This window comes from Danio rerio, chromosome 8 (genome assembly GCF_052040795.2).
Source record: "Danio rerio strain M-AB ecotype USA chromosome 8, GRCz13ab, whole genome shotgun sequence".
In the NCBI taxonomy this organism is placed as follows: domain Eukaryota; kingdom Metazoa; phylum Chordata; class Actinopteri; order Cypriniformes; family Danionidae; genus Danio; species Danio rerio.
In genome coordinates, this window is record NC_141028.1 from 37,678,442 (window position 1) to 37,695,000 (window position 16,559).

Consider the following 16,559-nt stretch of genomic DNA (forward strand, 5'->3'; position numbering starts at 1 on the left):
TTCATGCAATTTGAATGACACGGGAGGCGATCTCTCTGCGATTGTTATAAATGTTGGATTAACCTACAAGTTCAAAAAAAGTTATTAATCTACGGGTCACGCGCATTCCGAACCGTGGGTTGTGATCCGTATCGATCACGGATCAACAGTGATCCGTTACACCCCTAGTGACTAACGTCACAAATAAATAAATACAAATGAATTCTATTAAGATGTTGCTAACATTTGAAAATAACTTTATTATATATTTAAAATACCTATTTAGAGAAATAAGATAAACATCATCAAAACACACGAGGCACTTGTGACTTTATTTAACATTTGCATTATTTTAATTTTTTTTAAAATGTTTCCTAAAAATAAATGTATTTCCCATCTGATATCCAATGGGGAGAAAAAAAATAAGAATAAGTTCAGCAGACGGTATATTAGAACTCGAGTTGATGATCAATCGCGTCAAAACATGTTGCTGTGCATTACAAGCTACACCACTGGCGCTATTTAGTTATGTTGTCTCTGTCGGTCAGACATCACTTGTCTGACAAAATTTGTGTAAATGGCTTATTCCATCAATGTGTGTTATTAACCATTGGTTAATCAGGCCCTGGATAGTGTACAATCTTTAATAGTTTTAACTTTTCACTAATATGGAAATCATTAATATTAGCATTTTTTAGACTCTTAAATTAAACATTAACATTTTAAAGTGTGGTTTTCAATTAGGACATTTCTTTTTATTATTATTATTATTTAAATGTTATTTGTTGACATTTATAATGTCTTGTCATCAAATCATCATTTTGTGTTAAATTAAACTCCTTTTTGCATCTTAACATTTTATACACTATGCTTATAATGAAACAATAACTGGGGACTACCTGCAGTAAGAAAAAACATGTACAAAACTTTGGTACCTTTGATGTCACTGATGTACCTCCACGTAAGCATGTCTTTATCCTTCCCCAACCTCACATGATGAGCAGCATCTTTCAAAGGATTTAATCCTCTGCTTTGACTCTTACCACCATTCATTCACTGTTAAAATATTATATAAGGTTAAACTTCACAGTTTATAATATCAATACAATACCACATATGCAAAGCAGTATTAATATATGTGACGTAGTGTAAAATTCTCTAAAGAAGACCAAAACAGAAAATAGTAATATAGTTATCAAATTTCATAATACAGTTATCACATTTCAAACCATTTAACAAAATATAAGTTAGTAGTGCACTATTTTGACAATTTGATCAAATAAAGTTATTTAACTTGGGTAAGTTAACCTCTTTTCATAATAAAAGTTCATTTATTCAAATGTACAGTTTAACTGAACACAAGTTTATCACAAAAAAACATTAGAAAAAATAAAACCACACATTTACATTACTAAATTCAAACATTTTGTTCAATCATGCTTAATAATTCAAGTTTAGTAAATTGTTTCTACGTCATATTTATGTTTAATATACCTTGTTACCATGTTATTTATACCATATTCGAATGGTCATTGCTTCTCACATAAAAGTATGTGTAGAAAAAAAATCACAGTTACATAGTGCATCTATCATAACGTTACATCTCATGGAATCAGACGGCGAATTGTTTACCGCGGAGGAGTGAGCTCTGCCCGGTTCTGGGTTAAATCGACACCGGCGCTTCCGAGCCAGATACAGGTCGAGCGCGTGCTATTATTAGCAAATACACATTTTGAAGAACTACGTCTGATGCTGCCATTACAAACACCTATTTCTAACGTTTATTTGTTCTCATCTTCTGTTCCCAGTCACTAATTATTATTGTCTAAAACAGTACGCGCCGGATATAAATATATAAATAAACTTGCTATTTTGAATAACAAGTGGAATAATACAGTACATATAATAATAAATAATTGATAGATTAGATTAGTAAATAGATTACATTGCGACTGCTGCAATTTGCGCTTTAATGTTTAGCTGGTCAACTGTATGGTATGGAAATGTTACATACCTACTATATGAACCCGTCTCATACAGCTGCCATTGCAAGGCTCAGACACTTTGTAGAGAGGAATTTAACACAACTGCCTCTAGGAGTCGCCAATGGAAATAAAACAGACACGCACAAAAAATGTGCGTACGCCTGCCAGAAAGCAGCCGTGAAGCTGCGCACATTCCCACGTTCAGTTCATCGTTAGTAAATCCAAACGTGAGCGATTCTGAGCGTGAAACCTGGCGTACGCAAAGTTTTTGTGCGTACGCAGCGTTGATACATGAGGCCCCAGATCTACACACACATTACCGTTTTTTAGTCAAAGTAAGGACCAGTTCTACACACACATTACCGGTTTTTAGGCAACGTGGGGATCAGATCAGCACCCTTACTAATATTAAATTTTAAACCTCAATCAAGTAATTTGACAGTAAACTGCTTTAGAATTTTCATTTGAAGAGCAGGTCAGTTTATAAAAAATGTAATTTGAATACAGAAGGAACCTCAAGATCCAAACAGGAAATGGTCCAGAATAGATTTAATAAATGTTATATTTATTATAAATAATTTCCACAAAACCTTTAAACACAAAAAAAACAGTAAACACAAAATCCATGAAACTCTCTTGCTTGTCTAAAAGCAGTTCTCATTGGGTATAACAAGCTTCCACATAACTCTTCCATGTCTGCGTGCACATTTAGTTAAGTGCAATAGCAAATAATATTAAACGGTTAGTTCACCTCAAAATGAAGATTCTTTTATTAATTCCTCTCCTTCAAATTGTTTCAATCCCTTGCTGTCTATGGAGGATGAGGAGTTCTTGCACTTCATCTAAGTTATCTTCCTTTGAGTCTGAAGAAGAATGAAGGTCTCAGGGGATTAGAGTGAGATGAGGGCAAGTAATTAATAATATAATGTACATTTTTGGGTAAACTCTTAAAACCCACCAGTATGTTCTATTTCTGTTTCTGTCGTATTTTAACTATTTGAAAAAAAAATACAAAATAATTTAGTACACTGCACAGTGCAATTATTATTTAAATTTATTATATCCATTATTATTAATATTAGTAAAATCTTTTTAAAAAATTTACTTTAGGCTATACTGCTATTTGCTCATGCAAAATTAAACACCAGAAAATATATCGTAGGCCTATATTAAGAGCTAAATTACAGTTAGCATCATAATTAGTTCAATTATGTGCTGTAGGCTATTGATTGACCAACACCCCCTGTATACAGTTTACACACTGCAGGTCTACTGTTCTGATGTGTATTTTGAAATTCTTGTTTTAAATGACAGTAAGACATGCTATATTTAGTTTTTATAGTAAAATATACATTATAATCCAGTACAAAGTAAAATAATATTTATTAGTGGCCTATTGGCAGCGTATAGCCGTTAAGCTTATAGTCTAAGCATGTAATTTATTTATTATTAACATAAATTACAAACTAGCATCCTTATGATTTTATTTCGTTTCTGTATATTTTTATCAAACGAAAAATGCAATGATTTATACTTTGGTTTTAATTTTATTAGAAATTTAATAGCCGTTTAGGCAACACTACTTCTACATGTCATTGGCTCTAATTGCCTTTTTTACAGATAACCTATTTACAAAGATTTTTATTAAACAAGTGCACTACCACAAGATATTTTTGTAGGTGTAAAAATCTAAAAAGTATCATTATCATATTCTTGCCTTATTCATCTTTAATATAAATATAAAATTTAACACATTCATTGATTAAACTAGGGATGCTAACGATTACTTTATTTTATTACTTTTTTATTTTATTATTAAACGATTGATTTATTGTCGGTAACCCTTTAAAACCGATAGACCTTATCGATGACCGATTAAGCATGGGCATTTAATAAGTTATGCTTTGCTCTTTGAGATGCGTCCACGATTTCACACATTACATAATCAAGTGTGCGCAGTTTAGGCTACGTTACCCTATGGAGTCGTGCACTCTCTTGACTTTGCATATTGGTTATGCACATATTGGTCATACCTATTATGCTCAGATCTCGTTTATCCGCTGGTGCTGCCATTAATCCGCTGGTCAAGTAATCAAAAAGTAGGCTACATGACGTTTAATTATGGGCAGGTTATTAAGACCAAACATTGGTTGTGCAAACTGTATTACGTTCTCTAAAATTTTAAAGTGTTTTAAGCTACACTATCTTTTATAGACTGGCATAGGCCTAAATACGCATCACGGCCAGACATTTATAGTTTATATAAAAACGAGCGTCACCGTCGCATTTGTTCACATGCTTTAAATTAATGCTTTTTGTCTCCCAAAAATAATATAATAAAGAGAACGATAAAATAACATTATTAACCGTTTAACTGTAAACATTTCTGTTCAGAACGATTAAAGTTGATCTTTTTTTTTCGGTTTTCGTTTCTGTTCCTGAAAAATGTCATTTGATTCTGTTTTTTGTTTCCGTTCCTTGAACCGGTTTGAAGCCCTGCATATAATACGTTTTTCTGCATGTTAAATAATGCTTTATTAACTCAACTTCATGTAGTTTTGAGATCTAATCTAAAGTGAGGAATATTGATGCTTTAAAAATCCCTTATAAATGACAATTAAAGGCTCAGAATCATTCATTTATTCATTTATTTTCATTTTGGTTTTCTCTCTTTATTAATTCGGGGTCGCAACAGCGGATTGAACCACCAACTTATCCAGCATGTTTTTATGCAGCGGATGCCCTTCCAGTTGCAACCCATCCCTGGGACACATCCATACACATACACACTCATTTACTACGGACCATTTTAGGCTACCCAATTCACCTGTACCGCATGTAGGAGCACCTGGAGGAAACCCACACCAACACAGGGAGAACATGCAAACTTTACACAGAAATGCCAACTGACCCAGCCAGGGCTCGAACCAGCGACCTTCTTGCTGTGAGGTGACAGCACTACCTACTGTGTATCAAATAAACAATAAGTATTTGCAATCGTACCTAAACAAATACAATTACTGTAAATTTTAAACATTGCTGAATAACAGGAGTGTCGAAATACAACATCATTTGATAAAACAACAATATAATAATTTAACAATACATTACGTGTAAAGCAATTTTATATTTAGACAAGATTGCAATGATTTACTTTTCATTTGATACAGTTTCATTTGAGCATCTTGTAATAAGTAGAAATTAATAGTCATTTTTTCCCTGTATATAATGTAACTGAGCCTTATATTGTCATTTATAATGGATTTATAAAGCATGAATAGCCCTCGCTTTAGATTAGATCACAAAACTGCATGAAGTTGAGTTCATAAAGCATTTATTAACATACTAAACAACTTATTATATGCCTGAATAATAAGAATTATCAATGTTATTTTGAATAGTTTATTAATCATTTACTTGCACATTCTGAATTATCTAAAAAAAAAAACACCTACTACTTTTAAATATCTGGTTTGTTAATGATGTATTTTTCATTACTAAATTAAGTATTGCATTATTTACCAAGTATGAAAACAATCATTAAGCACATTATAATTGTGCTTATAAGTCAATAATATTTGTAATTTATATTTATAAATATAATTTATAAACTGCTTACTAATGTCTATTAATGTAGAGTTAATGCTTAACAAACGTTCAACTAACTATTTGCTAATGTTTCATAAATAATTCATTGTGTGCAGTTATTATAGTGTTACCCAACATTTATATATCTTATTAATCAGGCATATAGTAATGGTTACTCTGTCTAATAATAAATGCTTTATAAACTCAACTTCATGCAGTTTTGTGAGCTAATCTAAAGTGAGGACTATTGATGCTTTATAAATCCCTTATAAATGAAAATTAAAATCTCAGCTATATTCTACACAGAAAAAAAGAAATAAATTAAAAGGGGGAGTGATTTATAGCTTTATATATATATATACATATATATATATATATATGGTGAAGCAGTGGCGCGGTAGGTAGTGCTGTCGCCTCACAGCAAGAAGGTCGCTGGGTCACTGGTTTGAACCTCGGCTCAGTTGGCATTTCTGTGAGAAGTTTGCATGTTCTCCCTGCATTCGTGTGGGTTTCCTCCGGGTGCAAAGGCACAGTCCAAAGACATGCTACAGGTGAATTGGGAAGGCTAAATTGTCCCTAGTGTATGAGTGTGACAGGCCCATATGACAGGCTGGCCGGAAGGTGTAAAAAAGTCGTTATCATATGGACAAGTCTAAAACTGAAGGACTTGTTCCAAAAAGAGCCGACCCCGCAATCATACGGGACTAAGGCCAAAGAAGATATATATATATATTTTTTTTTTCCATTAATTTCAAGATACACAAATGAAACTATCTAATGAAAAATAAATCTTTGCAATCTTATCAAAATATAAAATTACTGTACAGTGCAAACATCACAGAAACACTGAAATGAATCTTGTCATATTGTTAATTGTTGTTTTGAAATGATGTTGTATTTTTATTTTGCAACGTTTAAACTTTACAGAATTTTTTAAATAAGATTGCAAAGATTTATTGTTCATTAGATACTGAGCCTTAAATTGACATTTATAAGGGATTTATCAACTATAAACAGTCCTTAGGTCACAAAACTGCATGAAGTTGTGTTATTATAGCATTTACTAACACACATGGTTACAATTACTATATGCCTGAATATAACATGTATAAATGCTCATTTGAATAGTTTATTAATCATTTAATAACTCATTCTGAATTATCTTAAAAACCACCAACTACTCTTATATACAAATAGTTTGTAAATAATGCAATACATAATATAGTAATGAAAAATGAATCAGTAACAAAGCATGAAAATAGAATTAAGTCAAGTCAAGAATACAGCGTTTGAAACTGTATTTATAAACTGCTTCCTAAAGTCTATTAATGTAGAGTTAGTGCTAAACTAATGATGTATAGTGTATACTTACTATAAAAGTGTTATTCAGATTTTTTATCTAAAGAGCCAAGACTCAGTTTTTAATATAAAAATCCAAAGCTGACCAATCTCTGGTTTTTAGAGCCAATGGTTCAGCTTTCACCACAGCATGTACTTCCTGTTTGCTCCAGGATCTTCTCTTTATGGGACCTATGGGTGGTTAAAATATAAAAAAGTGGTTTTAGTTGCATAAATGTTCAGTCATTTTTACAACATGTGCTGTTATGTTAGTTTAATATTGTGATAGAAAATGCTAGAAAAATATGTCTTGCCTATTATTAAAAATACTTAAGATGGAGATGGATTAAAAAATACTTCCTATTAACTTCAAATCTGGTTAATGGGGTTACACTTTATTCCATAGTCCAGTTTAGACATTCTTCTAACTATGCGTAACTCTGCAACTACGTTAATTATCTCACCGTAAAGTATTATGTATTAGAGTATTTCAATAAGACTAACGCTCATCTGATTATCAGTAGAGTATTAGCAGACTGTTAGCTCAAGTTTAGCTCAAAACACTACACTGTAACAGATATCTGTTCATTACCAGTTCCTGTATTTTGTGATTTACAAGTGTTTTTTGTTTGTTTGTTTTTTTGTGGTGGTGAATTGCATTATGGGATGTTGATCTCTGCTCTGTGCACTTTTGATGTTGAAAATTCAACTCTACAGTTTAACAAAGTGACTTTTACTGACATTTTAGTAGTTTGAAATAATATAATGTATAAGAAATAATATATAGAGATAAATAAGTCTTTAGAATAACAGAAAATGTACCGGCAGTTTATTACAAGGTTTCTGTAGCATAATATACAACAACAACCCAAACAAAAAGTCACTTTTTTTTACTTTTTAAGATTAAAAGTTGTTGGAAGAAAGATCAAGATCCCATAATGCAATTCAAAAGCAGAAACAAACAGATTTCATAAAAACAAATTATGAAAAACTGCTAATTTAATTATTATTACTTATTTTTATTAATTTTAGAGTGTAGAGTATTAGCTGACAGTTAAGGTTACCTCAATAAAACCAACTCTCATTGGTCTCAGTAAATAGTACAGCAGACTGTTAGGTTACGCTCAAAATTAGTACAATATGACTAATTCTTATATAAATTTAGTAGAGCATTAGCAGTGTTGATTCTAACAGACAGTCTAATACTGTTAGTTGACAAGTAGTTGCAGTTACTTGTAGTTAGTAGTAGTAGTAAAGTAAATTATCAAAATAAAGTGTAACCAGATATGCAATTAGTATATTTTTTCAAAGTATTTAGCAATATTGTTTAACTAACATGAAATGAGACATCAAGTGCAACTGTACTGAAATCATCATGGAAGTAATGTGCTTCTGTCCAGTTTTACCCTACATGTTATGTAAATGAGCTTGTGCATTTGGACTTGTACAATAAAACAAGTCAGTCACAAATTAACTTTAATGATCATACCTCTCTTTTTTGTGAATGCTGGGTCTGCATCACTATCTTCACAGACACTGTACCATGGTGATGATACTTGAGGGGACTCTGAAAGTAAAAATCAAGTCTGAGAGTTGACTTCTCTGCATAAAGCTTACCAAAATATTTATTTGATTTTGTGTTGTTCTTTTTAATGGGTAAAAGCGTGTGATGGTAGCTTAAAAATAGTTTTCAAACATAGCACATACATATCATGATAAAAATAAACATTCTGAAAAAAGAAAAATTCTGATCAGAAAAATAAATAATATTTTTACCTTTTAGATTGGACTTCACCTCCTCCAAAATCAAGATCCACTGTAACTTTCTCTGAATGTAAAAACCCACACAAAAATACATCATTTAAAACAATATGGTATATGTTTGCAAATACAAATGTGTATATAACATCCAGAAAATCTGGCACTGTATTACATGTTTGTGTGTAAACCCACGATTTGATCAAGATTCCCCCCTTTAAAATCTGCCGAGCGTCTGTTTTCAAGTCCCAGAAAAACTGAGTTGTGGGAACAGAGCAGTTCTCTTCTGCAGTCATACAGTCATAACACACACATACATATGAAGAGTTTGGTTGCAAAATGCGATAAACGGCATTTTTTGACATTTGGATTTTATTATTGGAAATCACTGTTCAGATGTACACTGTTAGACATTTCTGTAAATTACACAGTTATTTACTGTATTTCACCCAGTATAATACTGCAAATTCCTTTTACAGTAAATAACTGTATTTACCGTTGCATTATGGGAATTTAGAGTGACGTCGAACAACATATACAGCGATGTACTGTATTTGTAAAAAATCGTGTATACTACTGTATTTTCCGCAACTGCTTTTGTGCCACCTGGCAGCATTTTGGCATTCTCCACAACAGGATTACTTTTGTTTGAGGACCGGAGGAGCGGCGAAATTCCATAGGACATCTATTAAAATGCCTGAAGAACTAACTTAACATTACTGCATTATCAAACTATGGTAAGCTAAGTTAGTATTTCATTTCACCAACTTTTTTGTGAGTTTATTGAAATTTATTAATTTATTTATTTAATTTATTGAAAACGAGTGAACGAGTAAGTTAAAATTGGCTAATATAACGTTAATATTTTCTGGTGTGGAGTTAACTCGGCTGATGAGAAATGAGACGTTTACAAGTGATTTATTTATCCATTTTATAACTTAAATGACTTATCTTGCGATTTAAATAGGAACCAGTGTTGCCGCGGATTTTGCCCGAGGGGGGAACCTTTGATGCTGACAGCACGGAGGACATAAAAACAAACACAACTGAATGATTATTTTGACGGACCAACAAATACTCAGGTAAGGTTAAAATGACAACACTCGGAGTTGTTTTGAGCATCTCAGTGATTAACCATGTAACGAAAAGCGTTTGCTTGGCGACATTCCATGAAGCAATCCTGAGCCTTGAGTCTTCAAAGTGTTTAACGTTAACATAATATTACGCTAACGTTGACGTTAAGCGTTTTCTCCTTATAGAAATTCATTATAAGAAAACTTGTTTTACAGAGCTTAGATTACCCCGACAACAGGAGAAAACAAATTTATTAAAAAAACAAATACTCACACTAAACGCTTTCTGCTATCAAAAGAACGAGCTGTTACTCAGCGTCAAACAAAATATTACGTCAAGCTGGGTGGGAAACTCCTAGCGTTATTATTCACTTATCTTCTGAAGGAGAGCTCGTTTTTTTTACAGCATAAAGTGTTAATTATAAGTGAAGTTTGATATAAATTTGTTCTCTCCCGATGGTTGTTAAGGTGTGTCACGTTAAGCTGTTTCCTTACAATGCATGGGGAGAAATCTACGACAGCACTTATTTATTTATTTTATTTTTTTTGAAAGTAAACTTCAGTGACTGGAATTTAGTTTACTGCAGTCGTTGAGGTAAGCCCAATTTACGCAATTTCTTTGTAACGGACTTATGTGGGATAGAAAGTCCTTAAAAGCATACTTTTCGTTTCAGATCAGGTTTATCATACACATACACATACATACAGTAGCTTACATTAACCATTTGTTGAGAATAATCATAAATAGCATCGCATGTTAGTGTAGATTATACATCATTATATATGTATTTTTATAGTTGTTGTTTTAGATTTCATTTGAGGGTTACTCTTTTTTTTTTAATTAATGTATAAATTATATAGGCTTATTTGGTCTAAATGTAACTTTTTTTAAGTGAACAGTTTATTATTATTATTTACCTTACAAGTACAAAGAGCACTTTAACATTTTAACATTTAAATTAACATGGTGTGTGTTTTTTATGTCTTTTTTTAGATGTGAACCAGCACTACTGTAATACAGTTCTTGGCTAAAAAAGGAAATATCATTTTGAAGGACATCTTGATCATCCCAGTTTGTGCTTTAAAAAAATTTGAGGTAAAAAAGACATTGTGTTGTAGAGGTTTTGGGGGTAGTGTTATGTATAGCTGTAAGCATTGTAGTCACCGCACCCCCAACTTTAAGACCTTTTGTGCCCATGCAAAAAGTCATAGAAACTCTGCTAACTACAGGTTTTCATGTGGCATAGAAGACTGTCCTGGCAACTTTAGGACATTTTCTGCATTAAAGTCTCACATGTACAGACGTCACACACCTGCTGTGTCTCAGAGACAAGACATATGTCAACATAGTGGTAACAGCCACTGCAGCATTCAAGGATGCGATTATGTGGCCGATGATGTTTCCTTATTGTGTGTCCATTTAAGATTGCACATAAGAAATGGAAAAAAAGTGGCCTGTCCTTTTGAGGGATGCTCAAAATATTTTAGAGTGAGATCATCCTTTGCTACCCACATATCTAGAAAACACAGGCAATCATTTGTAGCTGAGCCACAAGCATCACATCGTACTGATAGCCAAGTCCAAGACATTCAACTCCAAGATGAGACTGTTTACCTATCTCTTGATAGTCATGAAATAAACCCAGATTTAAACCCTGACACATTTCTTAAAAATCTGGCATTGTTTTATTTAAAACTACAGGCCAAATTGCTTTTGCCAGCAACAACAATACAGTGCATTGCTGAGGAATTTCAAGAGGTCCACAGCACTGGAATGAAGTTAGTGCTTAAAAAAGTACAGCAGAAATTAATAGAACTACACCTTACTGAGGTTGAAATACAGAAAATTTGTAAAGAAGTTGAACAGGAAGATCTTTTAACTATTTGCAACGAAGGTGTCTTGAGATCAGACAGAACCAGGAAAACATATTTCAAAGAAAATTTTGATTATGTTGCTCCTGCTCAGATTTATCTAGGTACAGATACCAGTGGGAAGGAACGCTTTTTTCAGTATGTTCCTGTGAAGGAAACACTTGCTGCTCTGTTTAGGCAATCCACAGTAATAGCCCAGCATACGCAGTCAAAGCTTGATGGATCTAGTGGCATGGTTCTAAATGATGTCAGTGATGGCAATAACTTTAAACAAAATGTCATTTTACAAGAATCAGCATCTTCTGTGTCAGTTATCCTGTACTTGGATGCATTTGAAGTAGCCAACCCACTAGGCTCTGGTAAAAAAAAACACAAAATCATGGCCATGTACATGACACTTGGGGAAATATTACCACATAATCGATCCACTGTTGACCCAGCCCAGCTTGTTTTGTTATGCAGAGAGCAGGATTTTAAATATTTTGGTCAGGATATGATATTCTCCCGTCTAATTGCTGACCTTAAAGATTTAGAAGATTCAGGCTTTCAGTTGGAAGACGGAAAGTATCTTAAGGCGTCACTGATCGCCATCTGTGGTGATAATCTTGGTTCCCACTCTGTTGGTGGATTTTCAGAAAACTTCAGCAGTAGCAAAAACTTTTGTAGGTACTGTTTGATTGAAAGAGAGACATTTTTAAAATCCCCACTTGTATTTGGTCTTCAACGTACACCTGAAAATTATAACAACAGTGTTCAACTATTGACTTCTGACCAGGTTTTAATAGATGGAATAAAATTTGATTCAAGCTTCAATTTATTAAAATCTTTTCATGTGTGCTGTGGCCTTCCACCGTGTCTTGGCCATGACTTATTTGAGGGAGTAGTGGCGACTGACTTGGCCCTCTATATTGAACATTTGATAAAAGATGAAAAACATTTCACATATGACCAAGTAAATCAGGCTATCGCACAGACAAAACTTCTAAGTAATGACTCGCGCAACAAACCTTGTGAGATTAAGGAAAATGCTAAAAAGCTCAGTGGTTCAGCCACACAGAATTGGTGCCTCCTACGGCTATTGCCAGTTTATGTTGGTAGATGGATCAAAGGTCCTATTGAAAGTGAGGTTTGGCAGTTGTGCCTTAAACTCAGGGAAATAACTGAATTAGTCTGTGCTCCGAAAATTCATCAGAATGAGGTTGCTTATCTTAAAGTTTTATTAGAGGAATATGTATATTTGCGCAACAGCCTGTTTCCTAACCACCCTCTGAAACCAAAACATCACTATGTGTTGCATTATCCTGACCTTATCATTAAATTTGGGCCACTGATACGCTTGTGGACCCTAAGGTTCGAGAGCAAACACTCTTATTTCAAAGAGTGTGCCAGAAAACTTCACAATTTTTTACACTTAAGTAAAACCCTGGCAGAAAGACACCAGCTACTTCAAGCATACCTAGGATGTGGTCAGTTATTTCCACTTTCTATTCAGATTGCTGGTGAAGCAAATGAAATTGATGAACGGTCTTACAACAGCAACATACAGAAATTGTTAAAGACAGTTGGTATCGATAAACAAAAAACCTTAGAGGTTTCAGCAGTGACTTACAAAGGCACAAAGTACACCAAAGGCCTTGTTGTTGTTTTAAAACATACCGGTGACACAATAATCTTTGGAAAAATATCACTCATTCTTGCTGATGAGAAACGGGTGCACTTTGTTGTTTTGGTACATCATTCACTTCAGTTAGTTGATCTTGGGGTCTACTACCTATGTATGTCAGATAATGAATATGCATACATAAATGTGGATGAGTTACAAGATTATTATCCTTTGCCAGTGTACAACATCTTAGACCTTCCAGCTGTTTGCTTGCATCACTCGGTGTGTTCTTCAGTGTAGATATGGATGTCGAATGCATTCAGGAACTTCAAAGACTGCTACCTGAATTGGACTATGAAAAGCTGATGGTCATCACTGAACATCTTTCTTCAGTTGTTGGAGTCACAAAGAAAGAGGACCTTGCCTTTATTGAGAAAGATGACTTCAAGACTTTTTTAACACCAATACAGTGTCGTAAAGTCATCCAGGCCTTTAAACAAAAAGGTATGAAAGCACATATAATGTAAAAATAAGATATTTTAGGCATCTCCAGTCCTAGGGATCCACCTCCCAGAATGTTTTAGATTTCTCCCTATTCAATATGCTGAAGAGTTGAGTCCAGGCTCAAGTTCCAGGCTTTAATAAGATATCTAAAACATTATTCGGGTGGTTTATATTGGTGTTATATAGTTAAAGTATTTGAGAATCTCAAGTTCTCTTATATTTAAATAGCACATGCAGTGAATGGAATTGCCTTGTAAATATTTGAAACTGTATTCCTTCTTTTTAAAGGACTGAATGATAGTCGAGAGGCTGATGTCAGCTGTGTGCAGAATGAACAGACAAGGCCTTCGTCATCCATGGACACAAGACTTACTGATGGACATGCTAAATTAACACCACCTCAAGCACAATACCACTTTCCTGGATCATCTTTGACAAAAACCCAAAACTCATGGATTAGCCAGTTTGAGATTCCTTGGGACAAGATGCCTGCTTCACTGTCACAGGCACTATTAAGAGGACAGAGAGCTCACCCGGCAGACAGAAGACTCATGGTAAGAATTGTAGTGGCTGCAATGCAGAAACACTGTACAAATCCAAACAGAGCTGGCTGTATAGAGATAGCAAAAATGATTGTGTCAAAATATCCTGCAACTTTTTTAGACAAAACTGAGCAAGGTGAACAGTTGGGTATGGGTTACTTTTCACTTGTTAATCAACTCAAAACAAGAGTTGAACATGTTAATCGCAACAATGTTAGTGACCGAATACGGAGACCACCTACAATGAAAAATGCTAGCAATGCTACTATCACCAAAACTGTAAGGTGTAAAGTAGACAGCTATGGCTGCACCAACTGGCAGCCAAAAGCTTTCCCAGATGGAGAAACCGTCGACTCCTTGGAAGACAGACGAAAAAATATGGTTGCCATTTATCAGTCAACTGGCCCTAGAGCTGCAGACATGCCAGATATTGACAATTCAATGAATTTGACTTACATTCATCAACGTCAAATGATAAACAGCTGCCCTCCCCCTAGTATAGATTTGATTAAAGAACAGTGGCCTTTTCTTTTTACTAAAAGAGGACTCTGTGCACATTTCAAAACTCTCACAGATGTTGATATTTGTGATCGAGTAGGGGAGGCCCTTCAAAACAAGGGGAAGAGGATCATACATTTCTTCCAAAGACAGACTCAGAACAGAGAGATTCGGGGTATTTTACAGGACATCGACACAACAGTCACACAGCAGAGCCAGACTGGCATAGCAGCAATTCTTATTTTGATTAAGTATTTCCTTGAAAAAGATGACTCCATTTTCATCTTGGCTAATGTAAGTAGGCAAATAGTCTTGTAATTAGATGTGAAAATGTGTTATCTATTCTATTTTAAGTATGTTGGCTTTTTGTGTGTGTTTTATAAGCAAACGGCAACAAAAACATCCATTGAGAAAGACATGAACTTGCCAGCCACTCCAAGGCTGATAATGCTTGGTAAGAGAAGAGTTTCTTTACATTTTTAGAATAGTTGGTTTTCTGTTTGGATATGCTTTTTAAAAGTGCTCTTTGTACTTGTTTTTTTTAGGGCACACTTTCCTCTCTTCGACCAAATGGATGGTGAGCATCGAGGGAAAGGTGGCCTACGTTTTGGATGAACATTTAGGATTTGCAGATGCCCTTTCTGTATTCTTTGCTTGTTTCTATGTTTTTAACTTGGAATACCAGGAGCCAGCCTGTGCGACACTGGAATTTATCCAACGGTAAGTGCACCTTTTTATTTCTCAATATATTGCTGTTATTTCAAAGGTATTTTTTACATGTTTAGTTTGTAGTTGCCAGATGAATTATATATATATATATATATATATATATATATATATATATATATATATATATATATATATATAAAAATAAAACTTATGTTTCCCTTATTTTTATCAAGCCATGTAGTGGGTTTTATTTGACTTTGTAAACATAACATTGAGCAGATTGAGGACTGTCTTGGGGTCTGACATTTAATTCATGTTCCCTCAAGTTTTTTTGCACGAATAAATCCAGAGGATGGTACTAAATGCACTGCAACAACTGGAGTGAGCCGTAAGACAGGAGAAGTTGTAAAGAGGAAAGCAACTAGCATCAACAACAGAGTCTCGTCATTTCTTTGCCAACTAACTGAGTTTGAGTGGAAGAACTTGGATTAGGTAAGACATTTTAATAGGTTTATTATGGATAAAATAAAATAAAAAAACAAAGTAAATTGTGTAAATTTGATTCATTGACAAGTGTTATTTAAAAAACTGATTATTTTCCATTTAAAATGTTTAAACTCGATTTTCTTGACTTGAATATTGAACCCTTGAAATTTTTTGAAGGCACATTTTTATAAACATGTATTTTCAAACTACAATATATACTCCTCATAGTTAGTTTGCAAAAATACAGGTTTAAGTTTTTTTTTATTTGAAGAAGCATTTTGAAACATCAAATTTAATGTAAAATTCAAAACGCTAAAATTAAGAATAGACAAATTAGGTCAGACATCATCCAAAGGGAGGGGAGAAGATGATCTCCGATATATTCAAAAAAAAAGAAATTCAAACATATTTGAAATTGAATATATTATTCAGTTTAAATTCATTTAAAATTAAATGATAATTTTAATTCAAACTGTAATTGTTTGGCATATTATTAGCCCCATAGTTTATCTGCATCCACTGTATTCGGAATACCTAAAATAAATGCAGTCTAATCTATCCTGAAACCAGCTGCCATGTTACAAAACATAACTAAACAGTATAGGACTTGTCACCTGGTAATTCTCCAAAATATTCAGAAATATTCTCTGACTCTGCACCTTTT

The 16,559-nt window shown here is 33.6% G+C and overlaps 2 protein-coding genes and 1 long non-coding RNA gene across 23 annotated transcripts in view; 2 read left to right on the forward strand and 1 right to left on the reverse strand.

The window, feature by feature from the left end:
• The window catches only part of LOC147842743 (uncharacterized), a 227,523-nt gene that overhangs the window by 134,112 nt on the left and 76,852 nt on the right, over nt 1-16,559 (reverse strand). For 5 of the 20 annotated variants that reach the window (XM_087265072.1, XM_087265093.1, XM_087265079.1 and 2 more), the window contains exon 2: nt 915-1,035. The gene's annotated coding sequence lies outside the window, so the exon portion shown is untranslated. Of the gene's footprint in view, nt 1-914; nt 1,037-1,611; nt 1,897-2,715; nt 2,828-2,922; nt 2,958-6,924; nt 7,083-8,379; nt 8,458-8,666; nt 8,719-16,559 lie in introns of those variants that run through there. The other 15 variants (XM_087265089.1, XM_087265074.1, XM_087265073.1 and 12 more) reach the window with 8 other exon arrangements.
• Nucleotides 7,183-16,559, forward strand: part of LOC147842749 (uncharacterized) — a 12,480-nt gene continuing 3,103 nt past the window's right edge. The window contains exon 1 of the long non-coding RNA XR_015498237.1: nt 7,183-9,046. This is a non-coding gene — a long non-coding RNA (uncharacterized LOC147842749). The remainder of the gene's footprint in view (nt 9,047-16,559) is intronic.
• Nucleotides 10,077-16,559, forward strand: part of LOC147842750 (uncharacterized) — a 7,727-nt gene continuing 1,244 nt past the window's right edge. Inside the window, exons 1-7 of one of the 2 annotated variants that reach the window (XM_087264893.1) lie at nt 10,077-10,316; nt 10,716-10,817; nt 13,497-13,700; nt 13,989-14,254; nt 15,125-15,194; nt 15,286-15,460; nt 15,736-15,901. In XM_087264893.1, the coding sequence (XP_087121019.1) occupies nt 13,499-13,700; nt 13,989-14,254; nt 15,125-15,194; nt 15,286-15,460; nt 15,736-15,901 (879 nt within the window). In that variant the 5' untranslated portion in view covers nt 10,077-10,316; nt 10,716-10,817; nt 13,497-13,498. Of the gene's footprint in view, nt 10,317-10,715; nt 10,818-13,302; nt 13,701-13,988; nt 15,035-15,124; nt 15,195-15,285; nt 15,461-15,735; nt 15,902-16,559 lie in introns of those variants that run through there. The other variant, XM_087264892.1, reaches the window with a different exon arrangement.